Source organism: Amborella trichopoda, chromosome 7 (genome assembly GCF_054954075.1).
Source record: "Amborella trichopoda isolate Santa Cruz 75 chromosome 7, AtrichopodaSantaCruz75HAP2 v2.0, whole genome shotgun sequence".
NCBI lineage: Eukaryota > Viridiplantae > Streptophyta > Magnoliopsida > Amborellales > Amborellaceae > Amborella > Amborella trichopoda.
Genome location: NC_142342.1, coordinates 35,795,495 through 35,821,548, shown reverse-complemented (window position 1 = coordinate 35,821,548; position 26,054 = coordinate 35,795,495). Strand labels below are relative to the sequence as shown.

The 26,054-nt window shown below is 35.3% G+C and overlaps 1 protein-coding gene and 1 non-coding gene across 8 annotated transcripts; both read right to left on the bottom strand.

The window, feature by feature from the left end:
• Positions 1 to 3,722: 3,722 nt before the first annotated feature.
• LOC148781378 (U6 spliceosomal RNA) lies at positions 3,723 to 3,825 on the bottom strand. Its single transcript, XR_016060048.1, has one exon. It is a non-coding gene; the product is annotated as a U6 spliceosomal RNA (small nuclear RNA).
• A 12,159-nt stretch (positions 3,826 to 15,984) lies between these two features.
• LOC18422732 (hydroxyacyl-thioester dehydratase type-like protein) lies at positions 15,985 to 23,741 on the bottom strand. 7 transcript variants are annotated; one of them, XR_016059196.1, is made up of 5 exons: positions 23,448 to 23,723; positions 22,966 to 23,137; positions 17,725 to 17,840; positions 17,434 to 17,615; positions 15,985 to 16,994 (listed from the first exon to the last, which is right to left on the bottom strand). XR_016059196.1 is itself a non-coding variant. In XM_020668875.2 (4 exons), exons 2-4 carry the CDS (start codon positions 23,104 to 23,106, stop codon positions 17,507 to 17,509), a joined length of 366 nt encoding a protein of 121 aa, XP_020524534.1. In that variant the 5' UTR covers positions 23,107 to 23,137; positions 23,448 to 23,725; the 3' UTR covers positions 15,985 to 17,506. The 7 variants fall into 7 exon arrangements, 4 of the variants coding, with proteins under 4 accessions (XP_020524534.1, XP_088727979.1, XP_006827414.1 ...); XR_016059197.1 differs by having other exon boundaries at positions 17,731 to 17,840; XR_002281373.2 differs by having other exon boundaries at positions 22,966 to 23,721.
• Between the last annotated feature and the right edge of the window lie 2,313 nt (positions 23,742 to 26,054).

Below are 26,054 nucleotides of genomic sequence, written 5' to 3'. Positions count from 1 at the left end.
TGTTATATACAGTGAAAATATATTTGTAGATGTGCCTGTCAGAAAAAATATATTTCATTGACAATATATATGGAATATATATTTATGGTAAGATTGGATGTATTTTAGGTGCCCAAATATCTTCCTATTCTTATCATATCTTTTTTTTAGGTAAGTATTATGGGAGAAGGCGCCCTACCCAATTTTTCATTAATAGAAAATGGATAACACGTTATTATACAACCCTATAATAGGGCAGTTGCGTCAAATCATATAATAAAAGAAGAGATAGAAAGTCAGGCAGGATATATTGTTATATACATATAGAGTTTGTATACTTAATATTATCATCAATGTACATAAAATTCTCTTGAGAGAGTTTGATATTCTATCAGTCATACATCAATTACCTACTATTTACTATAAACAAGAAATCCACCGGCATTAAAGGGGATCTTCTCTTTCTTTCTTTTTTTAAATTTTTTTTTGGAAAATTCACTTAAATATCCCTTATATTCTATACAATTTAAAAATTGTCTTCAATATTTCGTATTTTACATTCATGTCCTAATTTTTTAGAGTATTTATTATATTTAAATTTTAATGTTTTTCTATACATCAAATTAAGTTTATATTTTGAATGTCCATACCTCTCACCATCATGCACTTATAAAAAATAATTTCTTAAAAATAGATATAATAACCAAAATATCCCTATATTTTGTATAGATATTTCGGTCATGTTGTTTTCAATTAATTATTTTTGTATTTTTTACTGGTGTATTGGTCTATACTAGTGAGGGCTTTAAAGTTTCTCTTAAACCATCCCAAGTATGGATAAATGAGGTGGCTTGTGTTCAGTAGGACGCCAATTAATTATTTTTGTATTTTTTATTGGTGTATTAGTCTGTACTAGTGAGGGCTTTAAAGTTTCTCTTAAACCATCCCAAGTATGGATAAATGAGGTGGCTTGTGTTCAGTAGGACGCCAACGTAATACTTTGCCATATGTTATCATGAATCTTGATCATATGTTATCCCCAAATAATTGGGATAAGATTTGCATGAAGATGATATTTTTATAGGTGTATGATAATAAAAAGTATAAACTACACAAAATTTCAGCTCAATCCATTGTATAGGAAAAATAAAATAAAATTGAAATACCAAATGCATTTGTAAAAAGTGGAACATGAAAGTAAAATATAAACTATCAAAACTATTATTAAAATTTCAAAATAGAGTAATTTCTCTTTTTTTGCCTTGATATTTCATATATAGCACCATATATACTCGTGCATCATGTTTTTTATTTGTAAAGTCTAGGTAGATAATCATTTTTTAATTGGCCACATAATCATTTTTCATTATTGGTAACCGATGTTTAAAAAAACACCGGTTCAGATCATAATCCCTCGATCTGACATAGGAATCGGTGGGGCCATCCTGGTTCCATGAATATATCGAGACCAGGCAGTTCCTGCTAGAAACTGGCTAGTTTTGTCAGAGAATAAGCCAACTCAGCCCCACATTTTACTATTTATTATTTTAATTTTTATTTTATTATCAAAATTTTTTTTTGGGCCTATTCTCTAGGGTTGACGTAGAACTATTTGTCAGATGACTGGTTCACCCTGCCAAATAAGCTTTTAAATATTGTTGGTAACATAAACTCTTAATTGCCTTGCAAAACCAGAATGTAATTAGACTTCACAAATGAAAAATTAATGATTGTTGGGGATGATTTAGTGACTCCCTCCTTTTCTTCCAAATTTGTCTTCCTACATGAAAGAGATGGGAGCCATCATTGTAGTTTAACTTCAAGGTACTAGATGGTGTAGGGGTCCTTTGCTTCCTTGGGGGGAAAGGGGAAGAATTTATGAACTCATGGTGGGATGCAGGCCAAAATTAAGCCCCACAAGATTCCTCAAGGGTGTATTTGATTTCAAAGAGTTTCTGGAAGTGGGCGTTGAATATTCCAACAACTCCTGCTTCAGTGTTTGTTGTGGTGGCGTGGAAGCTAAAAAAAGAGAAGGTGGTCTTTCACCCCCTTCTTAAAAGGGCACTTTTTTATGGAAACACGGCTTCCATGCTGCGACATGCCACATCTTCCACAAATGTGGAAGAGGGTACCTGTAATGCCCCGCTTCCACCTTTTTCACGTGCATCATGGAAACCTGATGAGAGATTACGGTGCTCTAAATTTAGATTTGAGAGGATGAATTTCCACGGTTCTACTATGAAAGGCTATTGTTCCTCTCCTTTCTCATAATTTAGATTGTAGTATTCCTGTAGAGCAGTGTTTAAAAAAACGGATCTAAGGGGCAGATTGTCTACCACTAATCTTGATCCGGATCGGCTGGATTGACAATCTGGATCATTCTCAGATCGTCTGGATTAATGACCTAAATTAAATAAATAAAAATCAATAAAATAAAATTAAAGTTAAAATAGACATGTATGGGGTGGGAATTTTTTTTTTGGGGGGGGGGGGCTAAGGACAATATTAGAAAAGATTAAAGGCAAAAGGAGAAAAATGAAAAGGGCTTTTTAAGGGGGAACTGGACTAGGTTCCATCCCATTCTGGAATCGGTTTGGTTCTCGGCTGATTTGACATTCCGATCGACAATTCGAATTTGAAATCACTGACTTCTAAAACATTGCTCCAAAAAATATGGCCCAACTTTACCTTGGGGACCCATGGAGCCCCCAAGTAATTAATGTTTGGGACCATGGAGCCCCAGGCAATTAATGTCTTGTTGCTAGTAGGTGATATACAAAGAGATGGTAAACAATGAAAACATTATCACCCCAAGCCCTAGATGTATAATCAGGTTGCAGGGTGTGTTGTCAAGCTCAGTACACTCATCCATTCACATCTAATGTCAAACATAAATGGTCTCGTTATATGCTTTCAAATTTATGAAAGTACCACTGAATTATTTGTAAGTAGTTATAATAACATCACCAAATACCAAAGTGAAAATCTACTATAATTTTATGATTCATGGAAAATTTATTATATTGACTTAATGGATCTGTGATGGAAAACAAGAGGGATCCACTAAACTATAATATGACCACAAGTAGTTTTATTGTAATGCATCTATTTTATCGGACAGTGATTACCCATTGAAGTATGCTTTTCCTGTAGTTCGGGGATTATAGTATTCTTCCCCTTAGGAAAGACCGCGGCCTTATCCTGGAAGAGGAGAAAGACCCTCTCTAAAGTAAAAAAAAATGCGTATCTTGATTTAGATAATGATTTGCTTTTATACCTCGTTTAATATTTTGTTTTTTATTTATTTCGTCCATTTGGTTATGAATTATGTATTTTTTCTTGTTTATAAATTTTTTTAGATAAGTAGTCTTTCTTTTTATTATTTTAGATATATTTTGAGGTAATTTTGTTTAGGAAATTGTTCCATACGGCGAGGACTGCATTTTTACATTTGTGGTCCCCAGGGTATAAAACATCCATCTTAAATAGATCCAAATAGGTGGTTCATCTAAAAACAATTGAAACTAACAGTGCAAATGTTTTTTTAATAGAGTTATTATTTTTAATTTTCAAAAATTATTTATTTATTCATATTCCTGATGGAGATTACATGTCCCTAAAAATTAAGTCCCAAAATCCTTCTCAAAAATAGATTTTTAAGAGGTGACTCATTTCTACATGGACTCATAGAAACCATATCCTTTTGTTTAATTTTATTTTAGATATATTATTATGATTTTTTTTGTTTTGGGGACCTTTTTTTGATTTATGCGTGGCATCCTTGCGTAGGCATCATGCTAATATTTTCTGTATCATTCCAATTTTATTGGATGTCTCTTAAGAGACATTATTACACCATTTTCTTGATTAAGAAAATACAATAAGTGCTACAACATGGCACAAGTGCCGGAGGGAGAACGTGATTTAAATAATTTAAGCTGATTTAAATGAGGTCGCTCTAAGCTGTCACCAAATATCCGTTAAACCAGTTTTAAATCAACATAAACCTTCTCATGAGTTTTTATAGGAGAAGGTCAACATCAACCTTCTCATGGGTTTTGTCATATGAATATATTATTCAATAATTTATGTCGATTTAGAAAAGGGCTCTAATTTTTTTGGTCATTAATCGAACTTTTTATTGTGGAAAATTGTTTCATGAGGGTTGGACCGCATTTCTACGTATTCGATCAAGTAGCGTAAAGCACCTATGTTAAAGATGGATGCAAATAGGTGGCCAATTGAAACTAATGGTCCAAATATTTTCTTAATAAAACTATTATTTCTAGTTTTCAGAATTTATTTATTTATACAGATTAATCATCTCCACGTTAAAGATTATATGTTCTCTAAAAATTAGGATTGAATTTTATTTAAAAAATAAATTTATTAAGGGGCCCGCATTTCTACATATGTAGGCTTGGCCCGCATGCTAACCACATCCTTCTATTACTTATAGAAGAGAAAATATCAACTAAATGATCAAACCACCTTACAAAATTTGTAAGAAATCAAATCATCCAATTAAACATTAGGATGGTTGTATGTTTTACTTTTTTATTTTAAAATTTAACTTTTTTTTCATTAGTTATTCCAAAATGTCAATAGTATGTGCACATGCATCAAAACCTATTACATAACATCAATGTTCGGCTAGACCCTTTGTTGCCCGGCCCTCGTGCCACATTTTGTGGCCCAGACCCTATTTTTAAGGGCTGGGTAGACGGGGCTTGGCCAGCCATGGCTCTGGTCTTGCCCTTGTCCCCATAACCTAGGCCATGACAATATAAGGGCAGGGCGGGGCTGGTTGGACCAAAAACAAATGAAGAAAAAAATAAAACAAAAAAAAACAAAAAAAAGAGGGTTGGGCTGGGCCAAACCGGGCCTGCAAGGACCCTAGCCTGGCCCTCGGGCCACAATTCATGGCCAGGCCCTACATTTTTAGGGCCATGCCAATCAGGCCGGGCTAACCAGCCCATCGCCAGCCCTAACCATGCATATTTGGAAACTGAAGGCATTAGAATCTAAGGCCTACACATTTGAAAGCTTTATCTTTTTAACCTTTTTTGAATGCTCACTTTGAGCACATGAGAAGGCACATTCGCAACAAGAAAACGTAGGCCGCACGTTCAAAGTTCACCATGCTCTACAAATCCGTAAAGTGGTAAAGAATCATACTGCAAAAGCCTTAAATAATTGTAGGACCACTACCATACTGCAAAAGTTATGGAACCTTGACAATGAAACTTGAGACGTCCGGAAAGTGTTTTGAAAGCAATGTGAACAAAGTGATGAAAATGAAGGAAATGGTTTTGCACTATAATGCAAATCTATATGTTGGTCCCCCCACTAGGCATGAGAGTCCAAAAGGGTAGAGAATAAGAGGTTGGTCAACTTCACATAATGCAAATGTGCATAAGGTGAAAGAAAGAGAAATGTGGGGTCAAATATATAAATAGGAATCCATATGTTGTCCCACAATGATATGCCCTAATGAATTTTTAGGGTTGTTCTTCAAGGAGAGGGATTTATCTCTCCACAAATGGATTGAAACCTTGGGTTAGTGATTTATGTTCCCGTGGGAGCAAAATGTGTACTTGCTCTTTGGCCAAACACCTAACCAGGGGGATATGCTGAACGACAGTTCCTATTCATCCTATTGGTAAAAAAGACAAAAATGTTAAAAATTTAAAAATTCAATATCTTTACCTTAGAAAATGGTCACGCTGGATCTCTATCCAAAAGTGAACACATTTCATGGTGGAAATTTCTAGATTTTTAAGAATGCGAAATCTTTTCATTTTTTTCTTGCTTGAATTGTTCTACTAGTAAATCAATTTTTTTTTTTTGGCAAAAAATTAAGATAAAAAAAAATTCTCCTAGGTCTTTTACCTGCGGGAGCAAGTGTGCATTTTGCTCCCACTGTAAGATATTCGCACCCTTTATTTATAGGGTGTGGTTTGTATACGGTCGAGACCCTAAACAATCAAAGTAAGGTGCACCTTCAAATAGTGTCGAAAGATGTTGTTTCAACACTGGAAATCTCTATGATGCCCTGAAAATTTATTTTCATATCTAATTATAAAATTTAAAGCTTAAAAAATAGTATATAGATCCAGTAGATTTATTAACACTTGAAAATCTTGAAAATAGACAATCCAAAAATGCACTACAAGATGCATTAATTGCAAAACTTGAAATCTTTTTTTCTCTCGTCAATGCATTTTGAGGTCGAGATGATCAATTTGAAGATTTTTGGGCATCGAAATAACCTTATCTAGAGAAATTTTTGAGGTGCACCTTAATTTGATTGTTTAGGCCCTCGCCCTTATACAAACTTCTTCCTTGTTTATATGTTTCACACTGTGTCTAACTTGAGGGTGGCAATGGGCCAGTGGCTCGGCCCGGCTCAGCTTGCCTCGGTCGTCATGGCCCTAAAAAATTAGGGCTTGGGCCACAAAAGGTATTTGGCTAGGTCCAAGACAGGGCCGACAGGGTTTGGCCCAGCCCGACACTTTTGCTTTTTATATTTTTTCCATTTAGCCCCTACCCAGTCAGGGTGGCCATGTTAGGACCAAGCTGGGCCTGGGCCGACCCAATGGGGATTAGTGCTGGGCAACGGCTAGGGCAGGCTCAGGCTGTTGCCGGTGCTAAGGCTGCATTATCCCCTATTTCTTGCTTTACATAAAGGACCTGGCTTCTATGCGGCCAAGCCCACATATATAGAAATGCAAGCATCTAAATAAATCTATTTTTGAGATGGATTTTTAGACTTAATTTTTAAGAACATGTAATCTCTAACATGGAGATCATAAATATGAAAAAATAAATAAAATTTTAAAACTAGAAATAATAATTCTCGTAAAAAAACATTTGGACAGTTAATTTCCATTGTTTTTAGATCTAACACCACTTGCATCCATCTTTGAGATGGATGCTTTACAGTTTCTGGACTGTATAGGTAGAAATACAATCCAGCCCGCATTAAACAATTTTCCTTATATAAAAGATTATAAAAGCTTGATTTCTCTCTCATTTGTTCTTTATGTTTTCATTTGTCGCTTATCTATAATAGCTAAAAAAACGTTCGGATCAAAACCGATATTTGGAAAGATTGAGAGTTCAAAATCTCCACATTTTTGAGCTTAGAACCCCAATTCCGCCATTTCTTTTGACTTCGCGTAATTTTCTCATCCAAAATCTATAACATTGGTGTTAAAAATCCACATCGGTGCTCTTTAATGAATTGTATCTCAACTTCTCTGATAAAAAATGATGTTCGAAGACATCTAGCATCAAAAGTTAAAGAGAGTTTTGAAAAAAAACCCTCACAATTTTAAAAACTGTCATATCTTTTTTTTTTTTTTTGTCGTTTTCAAGAATTTTTTAAGGTTTATTTGTGGAAGAAAATCTCATCTTCAATCAACAACGTGTTACATAATTTAAAATAATATTTTTGTATTGCATACTATTTTTTTTTAGCAAAACACAAGAACTTTCTCTCTCTCTCTCTATATATATATATTTCTTTTCATTTCTTCCTTCCTTTTTTTTTTTTTTTTAGTGGTGGAGAACCCGAAACTTGCAAGTAGGACATATCAAATGATGATTTGCATAAAGTTACAAATTTAAACAATCAAAGCAAGGCACACTTCCAAATTTTATCACAAGATGTAATTTGGGTGTAAAAAATTCTTCAGATAGTTTGAAAATCTATTTTCATCTCTAATTATAAAATTTTAGACTCTAAAAAATGGCTCAAATCAAGTAGATCAACAAATACATGAAAATCTTAAAAGGATGTCCAGATAATATGTTGCTAGATGTAATATTTTTGAGACTCGAAATTCTTTGTTTTTTTTCATATTCATATATTTCGATCCAATGATGATCAATTAGAGGGTTTTCCAACTTTAGAATAACCTTTTATGATGAATTTTTTAAGTGCACTTTAATTTTACATACCAAAGAGAGAGAGAGAAAGGAGCCGTTTGTCGTTGGGATTATCTACAAAAAGACCATTTACCATTCATACAAGGAGGTCCAAATCATTATTGTCTTTTGGATTTCAAAATGGGTGGTTATAAGAGTGTCATTGATTAGACACAAAGTTTAAAAAAAAAAAAAATATTTCGGACTTCATAACTCACTTCAAGCCATTTGATTTGACGTTTAATGTGTGAGAATAATTGTGAGTAAATCATCTTTTTTAGACAATCCCTTAGTTATTTCGTAATTAGCAATATCAGCAAAGGAATATGCGAACCTAAGGTGAAAAGCTTGTGGTTTGGTGAAATTGTTTTTCCAAGAGGGAATGGTGCTTGTTCCCATCAAAACTCAAAGTGGGCACAATGTCCATTGCCGAAGGATTTGTCAAAAGAAGTTGGTGGAACCCACCACATATCCACCATCATATTTTGGCGCAAACCCAAACGAGACAGTCTTGCTTTCACATTATTGTATAGAGATTCGTATCATCAAACAATAATAACTTCCATTAAGATTCTTCTCCTTCCACAAATAAAATAATTAATGTTCTAGAAGCTCTTTCTGGGCCATGCTTTAAAGCTAGAGTAATTAAAAGAGGGAAAAATATAAGCGGCCCCACAATGTTCTTGCAATGTTCTAAAGTTTTTTTTTTGGGTGGAATTCGGAAGTCTGATTATTTAGGATTGTGAAGAAGCATCTCCATTATTGTTATTATTGTTATTATTGTTATTATTATTATTATTGTTATTATTATTATTATTAATTTAAAAAATTGACCACGATTTTCATTGCCACCAACGAAAGTACATGAAAAAAGTTACAAAAAAGATGAAATCACCGACGATGATTGGTGTACTCCCTATTTATTATTCTCCTCCAGAGCATACTGAACATTTACCCCATTAGGTTAAAAAGAGCTATTCAAGAGGATGTTTGTTATTTGAAATTTTGGGATCCGAAACTAGTGTAGATTGAGGGGTTCTATAAAAACTTGAATAACTTAAAAATTGACGGTTCAAAAATGCGTTACAAGATGCACTATTTCGAAAATTTGAAATCCATTTTTCTCTAGTTCAGACATCTTGATGCCGAGATGATCAACTTGAGGATATTTGGGCATTAAAACAACCTCTTCTAGTGAAATTTTTGATGTCAGCTCTAATTGGATTGTTTGGAGTATAAACTTTTCCCTTTTATCATTATCTTCTAAAATTTTTCAATCAAATGGGAAGTGATGTTATATACATCAACCATGAGATCGGATATGGAGCTGCACACATGACCAAGAACTGTAGATCAAGGGATGGAACCCTTTAGACCATAATGCCTAAAGAGAAGCAACTTTTTATGAATCATTTTTATTCATTTGCAACATTTAAGAAGCCCCATATAAGCTTGATTCAAGCTGAAGACTTTGACAGTAAAGATAAGCTTAATTGGAAGTGTTGAATACATCCCAAACTTAATTAATAGACTGAATTCATTTCGCATTTCAAAGTGTCATCGACAAAAGCCAAAAAGTGAGAGTGAGTCCATATTATTATTAGGGTAACCTTTCTATGCTTTCTTACCGCATAAAACTTACATATTTTCCCTTATCCAACTGTCCATTATGAATGGAAGGTTAAGATTGTCCCAATCACAATGTCACATCTCTACACTATTTTATTTTTAATTTTTTTCTATAAACTATTTTGATACCAAATTTTGGATGTCCAATCCTCTATTAAACTCACACTAGCGAAAAATATAAAAGAAATATTTTCAATAAAATAAAATATCCAAAATACCCTTGAAAGTTTCAACAGGTATTTTAGTCATTATATTTTATCTAAAAATTATTTTTAATATTTTTTATAGGTGCACTTCAATGAGAAGATGATACGTACCAAATTTTATATTCATACAATTTGTATAAAAAAACTAAAAATAAAATACTTTGAGACGTCGGATCTAAGATCAAACGGTGAGAGGCTCTCTTGATCAAAATTGGACTGCTAGATGGTAGGGTAAGCATAGATCTTCTATGCTGTAAGGGAAATATAAGAACCTTTGGCTTATTATTATTCCAATCAAAGAAATGGAGACAGGGGAAGTATAGGAACCTTTCCCTTATTATTCTTCCAATCAAAGAAATGGTGACAGCAGATAGAAGCATCCCATCTTGTGCACTTTTACTAAAGAAAATGTTGAAAACAGACAAAGGCACCCAACATTATATTTGTATTACAATCAAGACTCAATTACTTTGAATGCATTTTCTCTTACCATCAGTTCATATTTCTTCCAATACTTTTAGAGGATAATTGGATCCTGGAAAAAACTTTACACGCTTTTGTAAAACCTAGGTTTTAATATAAAAAAAAAAGGCTGTTTGGCAAACGTTTTCTTTCGAAACCCCAGGTTTAAAATTACCCCATGAAGTCCATTTTTGGCTTGAGGTAAACCCGGCCAAGAATTGTTGGTCTTAAAACCTGGGTAATCTTTTTACCCAGCCTTTCCAAACTACACAGTCATGATCATTGTGTACCTGCATCGTGTAAAGTGGGGTGCATCAGATCAATGAGTCAGAATATTGAAAAATATGGCTTGTGCAACTATGATTTAAGTCGGCCGATGCCTAGGTAATACCCCAAACCCAAGTTTTACAAGTTCAAACAGTGGGAACAAACGCTATACATATGGCATATACCCAACACTAAGGGTTAAAATTTCCCAATCTTAAAAAACCTGCGTTTTCGATATAACCTGCATATTTTTTGAGAATATTTACTCTCTCTCACACACACACCCCACGCACGCATGCACACGTGAACAGGAGCACACACAGAAATTGACATACATACAAACATAATTGCATATATTAAGTTCATATAAGGTGCCAACTTACTTGTAGAAGTAAGGTTGCGGTTTACACACCATCCATTTTAGTTGATGCGGATCTTGGTCAATTCCTTTTGGGTTTTATTCTTGTGGGCCCTTGTCAATTCTGTTTTAGTTTTATTCTTGTGGGCCCCAGTCAATTGTCTAATTTTATTATCAGTGCAATAAATGAAACAAAAATACTGCATGACGGTTAACTGTGCAGGTTTGTAAATATCACCTTGTAGTTTGTGGCACAGCTCCACATGGTTCAGGTGAAATAGAAGAGGCCTTGCTCAAACACCTTGAAGTGAAGTGCAATGCTAAGTGTCAGATTACTTTTCTATCTTTTATAATCCAAAAGAATTTCCAAGTTTACAAGAAATCACCGACATGCTTTTTATAGCTCTGTAAGATGAGGAATTCAATCTAGCAGCTAGATCCCAAGAAACCTCGTTTGATACCAGTCACAATTGAAAAGCCTGACTTATGTGCTATTTTTAATCTGATAGAACATTATGCATGCTCAGTCATGTATTTGAATCAACTGATTGTCTTCCATTACACAAGTGACAAAAGATGGTTTCTTCTCTTTTGGGGAAATGAAGTGCATGGGAGAACATATTTTTTTGATGCTGTTAATTGAAATTGGGAGGACATATTTCTGAGACACTCTGATGCATTCATTCAAAAAGTGTATTTAGAAGTGAATTGTCAACTAGGCAGTTGAGTCTTTATTTTTTGGCAGGGATGCTGTGTTAATGCTTTAATGATTACTATGGCTGACTATTCTATGTGCACAGAATGGTAAACATAAAATTACTATGTGTTGATTTATCAATAACTGTTCTTGTCTTCATTGTCATTATACAGGAAGACCCTCCAAAGGGAAGTTATCGAGACTATAGAAATGTTGAGAAGAACAGGAACCCCTCCCGCAAGTATCCGATCCATTTCATTTAAATTAAGTATTCAATATATTTGATCTAAAAGTGGTAATCCTGTTACTAACCATGGTACACTCATTTTCCACTCCAATGGTCTGCTTTTTCTGTAGTAAATTGCATTGTGGTATACTTCCCTTGAATTATACATAAAAGTTATTGGGATTAAAGAAATTTAGTAACCACACCACACAATCCCATAGCAATAATCAAAAGAAAAAAAAAAAGGTAAAATCTTTTTAGAAATATTTGTAGTTCTGGTGACAACCTTCATGTTTTGCCTTGCAGGTTGCCACCCAAAACCTTAACTCGATAAAGAGTGGGTCCAGAAAGGGAAAGAGACCGCTTTGCATGGAGAGGAATCAAAGCCACCTTGTTCCCATGATTTGGACGCCTATTAGCTTGTTAAGTAATGTGAAAGTTGTAGTTGGTTTCTCTCATAGTAACCCATCTCTGGTCTGATTTTCCAAGGCCATGGAAGGCAATACCTTTTATTTCAATTACAAATTTTTGTGACATCTGTTAATATCTATTTTTTTCTTATTGTATTCGAAGATTGGTTTTTCACTGACCTATGTTTTGTGCCCAAAGCTCTTCAGAAATATGATTCAGAGCCCACTTCAACTTTAGAGTTCACAACTTGGTCAAATGGGTAGTTCAAAACTTTAGACACAATAGAATATCAACTACTTGAAAATAGATTTGACGTTTGATAAGTAATGCTAAATAAGTGATGTAGAGATTTGGCGAAGAAAATAAAAAATTAGACAATTTCAGGCAAAACACAGGCATAATTTTGAAGAAACCTGGGGTTTCTTCCCAAAGCCTAACTAGGGCTTCAAGTTAAAAGGTTTCTTCCTTTTCTATTTCAAAATCTTATGAATGGCCCTCTTAGACCTCCACTCACCTCTTTTATAACTTAATTAGGGTATAAAGGTCCATAATGCCCTTCAAAATATGATTGACTAAATAGTCCTAACTTAAAATAAAAGTAGTCTAACTTAAAGTAAAATAGGTAGAATGTCCCTCACTTTAACCAAAATAATAAAAGAAATTAAATTTAAAACTTAAACTAAAATAAAATGAAATCCACTAACTCCAGCATGGCTAATCCCAAGCCTGTTATGCCGGTCCAAGCTTGTAGAAAGGAGGAGTTAGTAGCTAGTGTAAAATTTTTGCCGGACCTATTTTATAAATCCCAATCCAATATTATATAATGCTCTTGCCAGGGCATCCCCTGTAAGAGACACATTGTACTAGCAACCGGGTGCAGTGCGCCAGTGAGAAATGAGTAAAGGTTAGCTAAGGGCATTCTCTGGAAGCGATAGACCACAACAACTCCTTGTTATGATGATAAGTAAGCAAGGGTTCATGTGCCATTTTTTATGAGCGTTGATAAAGAAGCTAGTCCAAGAGAGTTGGATTCATTTAGCCATATAAAATTTAGGAACTTTATGGGTAAGAGTACTGATAGAATGAGACGAATGATAATTAACATAGGTTGCTCACAAAAAATAGGCGGACATGGGCAAAACCTAAGGAAATTGATGGTTAGAAACTTTAATTTATAGAAAAGGATAATAATAAAATTGGCATAGGGCAAATTGCGGTTCAAAAAAATGCAAATGCCAATTCGGACAAGAATCAGTCGATCTAGATTGAGAAACGTTGTAGTCAAACAGATTCCCGCAATATATCTGGAATGGGCCGTGTGTTCAGCCACCAAGAATGGAGTTTCTTCACGGGTTTTGAACTTTTGATCCCTTTAGGCGCCTTGTGATCCACTTGCGACCGTTTTTTAGACAATTATTGTTCTGAAATCATTGCCGAAGGCTCATAAAACCAGTATTCTATTAATATTAAGAAGCAATATGAGATTTGGTGATCGAGATAAGGGCTTTTTTTTAAGGTCTTGTACCAATCTGGCTTCCTTGCGAATTGAGCATCAGTTTGTAACTAAATTTTCTAAAATTTGGTTCTATTTGAAGATAATTGAATCCTGAACAGTATTCTAGTGCGGATTTGTTCGATTAAACAAAATTGCCCATTGATTTTGCTTCCAAAGCCAAGAAACCGAAAAGTTCCTGAATTTCAGAAAGTCAAACAAAATCGAAGATGAAGATAAGGATTACGGTTGTTTTTTTATCAAATTTCACTCGGGTTTGTGATCTACAAAGCTTTAGGTCTCATATAAACCACGTAAATTTAATTTTCATTTCATTTTTTTTTTTTTTGCACTTTTTTTCTGCATGAGCGTACCACATATGTTAGGGTGCCACCATATCAACCTGTTCTTCCTCAAATTTGATAAACTTGTCTTCCATATTACAGAGGATAGAAATTGAAACGATAATGGATGTTGGGCCAAAATGTGGACCGCTTAATGGGATTATGAGAAATCAGCTTTTTTTTAAAAAAAAATAATTTTCTCATTAAAATTAAGGTTTTTGATGCATACGGTGTGGGATACAAACTACAACGGATTTTGATAGAGCAGCATGGCAAATTAGGATTCGTGTAGCCGAAGCCGACCCCAAATAATTGGGAAAAGGCTCTGATGATGATGTAATCTCCTACTAACTTCAAAATCTGTCACATCTATCCATGTGTCAGCTTGATGCTTGATCATATGAGGTTACAAACCTCATTGCCAGATGGGTCGGAACTCAAATACAAACTGCTATGAATCTCGATTCAATCTCAATTTCAAAGATGCCAGAATTTCGATACCATAAATGAAGGAATCTCGATTTCATATTGGTCGATTCCTATTTTGTAAAAATCCCCATGATTCCTCTTGTATATGCGTTGATTCCAAAAACATGAATCTTCTAGCCGGCTGCAATTCTATGATTCTGATTCCTAAAATGATTTTGGATTCGGAATCGTTTCCAACAACGGTCCTGCTTTCTAGTTATTCAACTTATTGTACATGTTGGATACCTCTCCTTCCTTGAGATTCACCATTACCAAATCACCCATATCGAACTCCTTGAAGCGATGACGTTTGTCCCATGGTTACCGAGATCAGGAGTGAGGTTAGATCTGAATGGGATCAAGGCCATGGGATTGAGAGGTACACAAAGATCCATGGATTAGGGATCGAGATCTCTATGTTAGTTAACGGTATCGTGATCACAATATGAAATGAGTGAGATCTAACTTTGTCCACGATATAATGTTTTAAGTATGTGGGATCCCGTCCGTCCAACTAAGAATTGAGGCTGCCCAAGACCTTACTAGGGTACTCTAGCTTGGAGACGAAGTATGTTGAATAATATGACTAACGTTTTTCCTAAATTCAAAAATCAAACTCTCACTAAACACAAAAAATCCTAATTTTAAAATATTTTTTAAAAAATTGTTATCATTAGAAAGCGTGTTTCGTGAGCCAAAAGTGAAATCGAAAAACCCACAATGAGGATTCAAATTTCAGGCACGAAAGAAGCTCTAGAATTTGATGAAAATGTGGTAGCCTTGTTTTCCCTCGTTTGGGTCCTTACATATGATTGGGCATGCAACTGATCTAAGGCTCTTTCGATTCAAAGAGAAAAAAAAGTGGTCTAGAGGCAAAGAAAAGTTCAACCTGCAAAGGTCGCTCTAATGGTAGAGATGGCCAGCGAGAGGGCATTAGAGACAAAGATCAATTGCATAAGGCTTATAGAGCATCTAGTAGATGAACTTAAGGATTTATGGTAGTACATGGCGAAGTTTTAGCTTCGTAGCTGCTGTCCTTTATCTATGGCAACAACTTGTATGCTACAGTGTTTATTTTTGTGACTTACAAACTCAAACTTCAAAATTCGAGCTTCACACTGTTTGCCAAGGTGGACATTGAGCTCTTAGAGCTAGAGCAACCACCTTCGGAGATCCCGGTAATTATGGGCCATGCAGAACAACTTAGAAAGTTAAGTTCAATGGGCCAATCCAAACGTCTCCAAAACCTAACCCACTCAGATTAACAAGAATTCATATCAAATAAGGGTGCAGTTGGCATATAGATGCATCCGTAGCTGTAGAGGTAAGGTGCACGTTGAACTTTTATCATGGTCTATAATTTTGATGTAAAATGTTCTTAGGATTATATCAAAATTTATTTTTATATCTAATTATAAAATTTTAAATTTAAAAAATGGTTAAAATCAAGTAGATCTATACACATGAAATCTTGAAAATGAACGGTGTAGATAACATGTTGTAAAATGCACTATTGCTGAGACTTAAAATCTTTTTATTTTTCATGGTCATACATCTTGATGTCAAGATGATCAATCAAAGGGTTTTCAACATTAAAACTACATTTTCCAATGGATTTTTGAGGGGGCATCCATAGTTCTACATTATAAGGTTGCATCCTTATATAAACTTTTTCCATCAAATAGATACATTGATGTTCTGTGACTTCTGTCTCCTAAATAAACTTTTTCTGTAACCTCCATACCTTTTGTCTTAATTACTTCTACACCAACACAGACACCATGTTACCCTCTCATCCTACAGAAATTGAGTCACGTGTTGAAGCGAAGCCTGTTAAACAAACACAATCTTCATGAGTCATCATCGCCCAAATCTACAAAAAGAGCTCGTTGCCAAATCTAGACAACAAGCAACCTCCATTTCATGTAATCTTAACTGGAAGCACCATCTCTAGTAAGAATGCATGAGCTCCTTTAATACGGTTATATGCAGAACAAATAATTCCCTTTGTTCTTTGAAGGTGCAATACAACAATTCTTTAGAGCCTACAAAATGAAAGTCCTTCCCGAAAATTGAATTCCACTACTCTCCTTCTCCCACTTCATTGGTCAAACCAACTCCACTATGGCCAAAGACTTAGCCCTTTCCGTGGGACGTCACCATTTCAACCCATCCCAGAGTGAAACTATAATTATTGAGGGGGATTCTAAAAACGCCATTGCATGGGCATCTAAATCCTCCCCCATGCCCATGGAGAATGGAGCACATTTTGGATGAAATCTTCCACCTTTGCAGGGATATGCACACGGTTTGGCAACGTACCTGGAGGGAAGCCAATGCCGCAGCTGACGCCCTTGCTAAGGACGGTACCTCACAGCAGAACACACAGGAGACTTTTGCGCACCTCTTATTATTTTACTTACTATACCTCTGCTTGTATAGCTTTTTTTGGACCCCGTAAGGGGTTTTTATATACGAATGCCCGGACTGTGGGTGCTTCAAACTCTTGTATATCAGTTCTGTCTATAAAACAGTTAACAACTTTAAAAAAAAACAAAAAGAATTGAGCTTCACTGTTCTTAGCTTAAGAATAGCAGCCACTCTCCACATTGTCAAGGTATCTGCTCTCCTTATTCTATGTTTCATATTAAGCACATCTTCAACTTCAAACAAACGTAAGATGCTCGAATAAGACATAAATATATGTATCCATGTGCTGGATACTTGTATACCCTATCATAATGCATAATGTTATATTTTATTCATTTAATATTTTTTGTAGATATCTTATTTTATGCTTACCGTTATCCTAGCAGTATCTGGTAACATTATCATTGTTGACACAGTGCGACACTGGCATGCTAAACATATACAAGTACCCATGCACCATAGCTCTAAGATAATTGTGAACTAAAGATGATTATCTCCTTGTCAAAAATTAAAACAAAGGAAAGAGTAATACCTGACTGAATCCTTTGCAAACAAAGTCATATTAGGTTGAAAGAGAAAATAATTTCAGAATCACAGCATGAACTTTAATCAACATGGACATGATTCACTGCTAAACTAGGTAAGATGGCCATTGCTTCACCATCAATGACCTGAAACTCCCCTTTCTTAAAGCATTTTGTGGAGAATTTTGCTCTGCAAATAAATCAATATTCATTTATCAACAGTCATAGAATTTAATTCATTATTTCTATCTCATCATGTAAAGAAACTTCATAAAGATTGTTTGTAGAAGAAGAGTTACATGTACTTCTCTTTGTAGACTCTAAGCTCCAGGGCACATACTTCAGCAGCTACTTCATCTCCCACATAGATTGGTAATTTGAATTGCAGATTTTGTGATGCATATACTGCCCCAGGCTACACATGGAAAAGAAAAATAAAGCTCAATTCATTTAACATAAAAGCATGTAATTAGCGTATGCATCTATGTTGCATGGACATGGGTATGCATGTCGATGTAGGGAACATGTACGGGGTGGGTATGGATTATTCTTGCCCCAAAAAGTAGGATTTGGAGACAATTACACACGCACGCACACATACATACATAACTATGATGATAAATTCTTACAAAGACAAGGAAAAAATTCATGATATTCCATTCATGATATCATAAAGATAAGAAGTGTCAGGATAAAACATGACACATTATGATTCTGAAGTATTATAAAAAATGGACAAACATATGATAGATCATAGATGCTTTGATTCAACACCAAATTGGAACCACTATGGTTCTCGTCCACAATTCCATTAGCTCTTCAGTGTAACGGTCTGCTGTAACCCTCCATTTCCTGAAGTCACCCAATCCAACTGTGCATCCAGAAGAATCTGCACCAGTACGCGTATCCATATGTATCCAACACAGGCATGGGACTGTTGGGGTTATATGGCCATTTAAAAGCCTTACGAGAGCTTGTACTGAATTTATTCATGTAGCGATATGATGGCTCCAGTGGGAGTGTGGTTAGGATGGACTGTGAGGCATCACTGATACCGTGACCCACCTAAGTTTTGATTGGCTTGGCTCGGGATGATGTCCAAAACCCATAGCACTAGGCATTTGTGCACAACCGATAAGGGTTTCAATGTGGGATCATCCCTTGATGAGGTCATAGTTGTACCCAGGGCAGTTGGCCAAAGGAATGGGTATAACCCCTGTGTGTGGCGGTTGGCTGAAGAGGACAAGGGCGAAATCCTCATCATTACCATCGCACAACATGTACACTAGATAGTCGTTCGGGAAGCGACCCTCTGGGTGAGGGTGTATTGTGTATGTGTCAAAAACATGTCTCCCTGCAACACTGGATTGTGTTGGATGGACCCATGAAGCATTGTCCTAGAATGGGGCCTGGACTTGTCCTCAAGGAGGGATCTGTAATCCATGGGCTAGGATCGTGTCTCCTTCATTTATTGATTGACTTTGATAGTCCAAGTGTAACCACTGGGATGGGTCATGGGAACTGTTGGGTCAGTTTGAAAACATGATAGAGAGATACAGTTTCTAGAAGGGATGGAGTCCTCTGTATATTTGTGATATTCCTAACTCTTTGAATCCAATTCCCATCAAATTCATTTTGAATATGTTTACTTATATTTTATTTATATTTTATATTATTGGAATAAATTTTTTAGATTTCTCTGAATTTTTTATTTTAGTGAAAAAAGATTGTTTAATAAGCTTAAATCAATTTTCTGGATTTATTTATTTCAAAGAGAGAAAAAATATTTATTGATTTCCAAATCAGCTACTTCGTTCTACTTTTCATTATTAGTAACTTTTAATCTTTTTCAAAATGATTTTTCCAGGTACATCCAAATTTAGTTAATGCAGCAAAGATCTGCAGTCATGGCCCAATTCAAAAACTTAGTGGCTATCGTACCACCCAACTTGATTCCAAATTATGTGCTCAGCTTTGAGCATGGGAAGTGGTGATTATTAAGGGAAGAATAGTTATTTATCGTCAACTTGAAAGGAGTAAAGAGATTTACCGGCAAAAAAAGTGACACACACAAGCATATGGACAAGTATACATGCTTAAAAAGGTGTATATCTTCACGCCTGGACTTGGTCTGACAAAAAACTAATATTTATCCACCCTGTCAACAAAATGTTCTAGCTAGGTGTAAAGACGTTCGTATCCAAGAAACCACTTGCAACTCATCTAATATTTATTGTAAAAATAAATATTTGATTTTGGAGCCTAGTTGCACCAAATCTATTTCGACCCCAAAATCACACTAAGCAATCCATTTGATGGATGCTAGATATAAGGCATTTGGAGCAGTTATAGGTTCAAAATGATGCTCGCTAATTCTTATGTGGCCAGGGGGGTTTGGCCGCCAAGGCACCAGGCAAATTGAAAACCAAAATCCACAAATTTTGTTCGTTTACATAGACTATTCTCTTATCAATGATGCCTTTACTGGTAAGAGTCTGTTATTTTTGGACAAGGTCAGCTTTACAGAGTTCTATTGTTGTCTTATTTTTGAAATCTATTGCTGCAATTGCTGGTGCTATTCCCCCACTAGTTGCAATGTCATATCTCGTTATTTTCTTTGCCCTTGTAACCAAGACTTGAGTTATGATCGTCCACAAATACTCCCGATTGCAAATGAAGATCACAATTCAAAACCCTTAATATAAGTTAATGCAAAGAATTTGAAATACCATAGTATACGTATGATAGCAAGATAAGAAGGAGATTCGATCTCGCCAAAAACTGAACTAAAACTTCCGTGAACCTCACCAAATAGCTTCCAAATGGGCATGGACTTTCCTCATAATAGAGGTCATATGACACAATATTTATTTCTACAATCTACATATATTCTAAAATGTTGTCTTCTTGGTTTGAACCTTAACTTCAGATTTTTTTGGGGGGGGTGGGTGCCAAGGGGAGGGGGTGTTGGGTGTTACGGTTCCTAAACCCCCAACCCCCCTTAAAAGAGAAAGTAGCAAAAACACCCCTTGCCCGAGGGTCATTTCCATTCTCAGGTAAGGGCCGACTGAGATGCGCGCCTCAGCTTAGGTGGTAGGCATCGCCTCGAGCACCTAGGCTCCCTTCTAGGGACATGCGTGCAGGTATGCCATCCTAGGCCTTGGGGGGGGGGGGGGGGGGGAGTGGGTTGGGGGTTTTGCTCTTGGGGCAAGCATGGTGGGTGGCGCCCGAGAGACTAGGTGGGCCGTTTTACTTAAAGGAGCCACTCAGCAATCTCCTAGGAAAAAACAATAGTTATTTGGAACTCATAAAATACTCCAATTAGGTAAGAATATTCTAAAATCAAAAGTTCACCAAATTTATTAATGGTCCTTAAGTGACTAGACAGGTCCACTTGTCATCCTTTCAATCATAATTTACCCTTACATGTTACCCAAGGAGTTCTTCTCCAAGATATCAGTCAAAACTCCTAACTATGGCATTTGTTTGCTTTCAAATTAACATTCTTGGTGATTCCCAGGTGATTTCCACAAGAAATTTGTTTCTTCACCTGATCCACTTCAGGTGTTCCCTTGACATTTTTTTTGTAATTAAGCACTCAAGTCATATATGCCAATAGGAAAAAGCTCTTAGAGTTATATAATTCTTTTAGGATTCCCCTTATTGTCTCAAAACAGTTCCTCCAACTCAGTTTGATAAATTCCACCAAACAGCTCTCGAGTTATATAATTCCTTTAGGATTCCCCTTATTCTCTCAAAACAGTTCCTCCAACTAAGTTTGATAAAGTCCACCAATCAATTTCTTCAAGTACGATTTTAGAAAATTGGATAAAAGAGAGCCCACTTCTTTCCCACATCACTTATAGCCATTGTGCACCTTGTTTCTGAGGGTAATGCTTTTTTTCTCGTCATCCTGTCATGTTACTCAAAGGGCAGCTCCTGTAACTAGTTTAGTTTGAAGAACTTGATATACGATGGGTTAGCAATGCATCCTTTACAAAATGTATATGTGGTTTCCTAGAACACATCCCTTGCTAATCCATGATACATTTAAATAAAAACTCCCCGTGAGAATCTTGTGAATAAGCATCGATCTCATGAACAGCAAGATAATGGTTACATTGTTTTATTTCTACATCAAACTCTATGCCTTCATTCCAAACAAATATCACATTATTTGTAGGTTTATTAAATCCAAGAACCAAACTACGGTACATTATGCACATTGGCCATGTAAGCAGCACATTTAAGGAAGCTCCATAGAATGCCATGTGAAAGCTCCTCACAACATCAGAAGATATTTGAGATCCTCTCACATTCATGTCTTTGCAAAGTAATATTCGCCAGTAACATGTTCGAATACGGAGTAAGCCAACTCCAACAGTCTAGCAGAAACTTGACCACTTAAAGAGGCAGAAACAGAGCAAAGATATTGATGAACAGGAGATGATTTGGCTCCACGCTTTGTTTAAAATTTTGGCATTTCATCCTTATCCTACTCAACTTTACTGCACCATGCCAACTGCATACCACTCATTGTCATTTAGAGAGTGGCAAAATTGGATGACATACAGAGGTTGACCATCATTTGCATCTTACGGGGTTATTAGCTCTCTTACGTATCAATTCTCCAGCAGTGAGTTTCATAATAATGAGAACCTTCCTCCTCCAAGAATGCTAGAGTTAGACACATTGCATGCTAATGAGATATCCATATATGCCCATTTATGTATGGCAGTTGTCCATCTTTTGAAAAACCCCATAACCTGTATGACCATCATTTTCATCTTATGGGGTTATTAGCTCTCTTACATATAAAATTTCCAGCGGTGGGTTTCATAATAATGAGCAACTTCTGCCTCCAAGAATGCTAGAGTTGGATACATTGCATGCTAATGGGTTATCCATATATATCCATTTATGTATGCATTTTGGCCATCTTTTGAAAACCCCATAAGAACTAATTTTTAATTTCTGTGAGCCAGAACTTAGTCACCCCTTCACAGTAATTTGAATTAGCAAACTCAGTTTAACATCTTTATAAGAGACTGAAGCCTTATCTCACTAGAAATCTCTATCGAAAGAACCTCGTGCGACCTATTTTCTAGAGACTCCCCAGATTGTCAAATAACTGAAGAATTTATTACATGACTTGGATCACAGAAGCAATATAAAAACAGATAGAGCAATAAATAACCAGATAGAGGATCATAAAATGTAAATTGACGAACATATTTAGAAATATCAGTGAAGAACCTAGGAGATTCAGAGGAATCAGGAAAGAGAGTAAGGCAAAATTGTACTGATGTTTCCAACGAATGACATGATTCTATTATCATTTCTACAAAGGACAGGGTGTGTTTTGCTCAACTTCATATATGAAATCAAAGCTATGTCATCAGAAGCTTGGAAGAAGTGTCTCTGACCGATCCAATCAGAGAATGCTTGAATGGCGGTAGAGAGAGAGAGAGAGAGAGAGAGAGAGAGAGAGAGAGAGAGAGAGAGAGAGAGAGAGAGAGAGAGAGAGAGAGAGAGCTTACAAAGTGAGAAGCAATTATGCAGGGGAAAAGGGAGGCAACAAGCATTCCATGAACCAAGCAGCCATCAAATCCCGCTCTCTGTGCAGCCTGGGCATCGAGATGAAGGGGATTCGAGTCGTGGCTAAGCCTCGAATACTCCATCACATCTTCACTCCCAAACTTCCTCACTCTCCTGAACACATCTCCTATCCTTAGAACACATCTTGAAGAAGAATTTGCAAAAGAAGAAGAACTTGTAGAAGAAGAAGAAGAATTTGCAAAAGAAGAAGAATATGCAGAAGAAGAAGAAGAAGAAGAAGAAGAAGAAAAAGCAGAAGAAGGCAAGAAAGCAGAGAATGGGAATGAAAGGAGGTGCTTTCTCTTAAGCATGGTGACAAGAGCTGGCAAACTTCTTCTTCTTAAGAAGATCAAATGAGATTTGGAGTGGAAATACTCAGACATGAACAAGTTAGGGAGTTTTTCAATTCAATTTGAAGCCCTACAGTTCGTTAGAGCCTTCCAAGCCGTCAGATGTCCCAACTCACTTTCTCTACCGCCCTCTCTCACTTTCTCTCTCTACCCCCAACTCTCTCTTCGTGCAGCACCCACTCCAAAATCTCCACCCAAAATCCCCAAACAAAACCTCATTTCTCTGGCACGAGAGTTACACAAGTAGAGACCTTGCTGCTCCTTGCAATAAAACCAAGGGAAATCTAAAAGTTTTGGATGCTATGTGCGGATTCTTCTCAAGCAAAGATTTTGCATGAGCTGATGGTAATGAAAAACAAAAGAACACAATTCTTATAATATCATCTAATGTAAAATATACTATTCACAACGGTAAGAAAGATAATACATTATATAATTTATAATGTAAATAACTTAATAAATAAAATAAAAGATTTGGTTATCAATGTAAAAATTATTAGAACACGTACCAATTTTCGAACCTTTTATTTTTATTTTTTACAAGAAATACTTGTTGTATTATCTTTTTTTTTTTTGACAAAAACTTTTTCGTTTTGATAATAAATAATTGTTGTATTATCTTTTATTTATTTTTGACAAGAACCTTTTATTTATTTTTTTGACAAGAAATGTTTGTCGTATTACCATTTTTTTTTTAACAAGAACCTTTTTATTTGTAACAAGAAATACTTATTGTATTACATTTTTTTTTATAAGAACATTTTTTTTTTTGGAGAAGAATTTTTTATTACCTTTTATTTTTTTGACAAAAACCTTTTATTTTTTTGACCACAAAAAGAAAATTGACAAGAAAAAGAAATTGATAAGAACCTTATATTTTTTTTTTGTTTTCGACAAAAAGAAAATTGACAAGAAAAGAAATCGATAAGAACCTTTCAATTTTGTTTTTTGACAAAAATATTTTATTACTTTTTACAAAAATATTTTAATTTTTTAATAAACAAAAAAAATTTGACAAGATAAGAAAAAAAAACAAAGTTGCAAAAGTGAGCTCCATGTGGAGACTTGAACAAGGGAGCTCTATGTGGAGACTCAAACCATCAACCACCATGTATATGAGGTTCACACTAATCGGTACACCACATACCACAATGTGATGTAAATAGTTGAAATAAATTAGTATAATACATTGTTGTTTCATGTTATTACTCGCACAGCAAAAGGTGGGAGTAAACTCAAGCGAATAAATACTTCCTTGCACATTTGATGTGTAATAATTGTGATACACTGTTGTAAACTGTGCTAACCAACACTCTCTCTCCCTCTTTGATGCAAATCTTCCTCTCTCACTCTCTCTTCCCCTTTGATGCAATATAAAATTATTGGGTTTTTTCATTTAATCTTCCTCTCTCACTCTCTCTCCCTCTTTGATGCAAATCTTCCTCTCTATACCTTTTTGATGCAATATAAAATTACTGGCGAATACCACTTTGACAAATGAACAATGTTTTAGAGAAAAAAATACAATCGTAAAGAAAATAACTCTTTTTGGGTTTTTCATTTCAATCTTCCTCTCTCTCACTCTCTCTCCCTCTTTGATGCAATATAAAATTACTGGCGAATACCACCTGTCAAATTAACAATGTTTTAGAGAAAAAAAATAAAATCATGAAAAAAATCACAAGAAAGAACAAAACACACAGATATGAGTATTCTGATACGAGCCTATAAGCAAAAGAGAAAAAAAAAAAACCCACAAAAGGCTCTCTTTGTATCTCTTTACACTATCTCAAATATCTTTTTGTTTTTCATTCATCAAATTCAATCTGCATTACAATATGCGTGCTTCCTTTCTTTTATACACTTCCAACTTTCTAAAACTTCCTATAGAAGGGGGAACATTAATCTCATTAGGTGCTTTACATATGGCCTAACCAATTAGCCAAAATAATCACGTGAACATTCCCCTTATCCCAAAAGATAAGGAAAAACTTATTTATATCCAAATCATCTGATCATATTTTTTCTAAAGATAAGGCTTTAAAATAAACATAGCCTCCTACATTTTTTTAAAAAAGATTACTAAAGATTAATACTAAATATTGAGATAACATTTTATCTTGTAACAAAACTTTCTAAAAACGGTCTTTTAAATAATAAACCTTCGCTGCAAAATAGACTTTATTAAACTAACTTAAAAATGCTATTTTCAATAATTAACCTTAATAAATAAAAATAAAAATTCTACCTAAAATTTAAAAATAAAATTAAAATTTGTAGCATCTAAATTTTAATCTGCATTATTCTCCCCTGGTTGAAAAAAACTCAACTTGTGATTCATAAAAAACAGGATCTTCTCGAATGATGAGGTAACGTGTGATGTCCAAGAATGATGACTGCAATTGACGATCCAAATCCTCATCTTCAACTAATTCTTCATCAAACTTAGGTAGATCAATCTCCCGACCATGAGGAAATAGATCATTCTCCCAACCATGAGGCTGCTAACACAGAACGTTGGTACGAAATGGGTTCTCGAAAATAGCATCTGACTTACTACCGTCATCATAGTTTGTCGAGGTTAGTTTTTATGCTAAGCGTAGGGTTAGCTCTTCTAGATGTTTCATTTGTGTTGAATGGGTTGAGTACCGATACCCCTCTATAGACCTTGTCCATGAGCT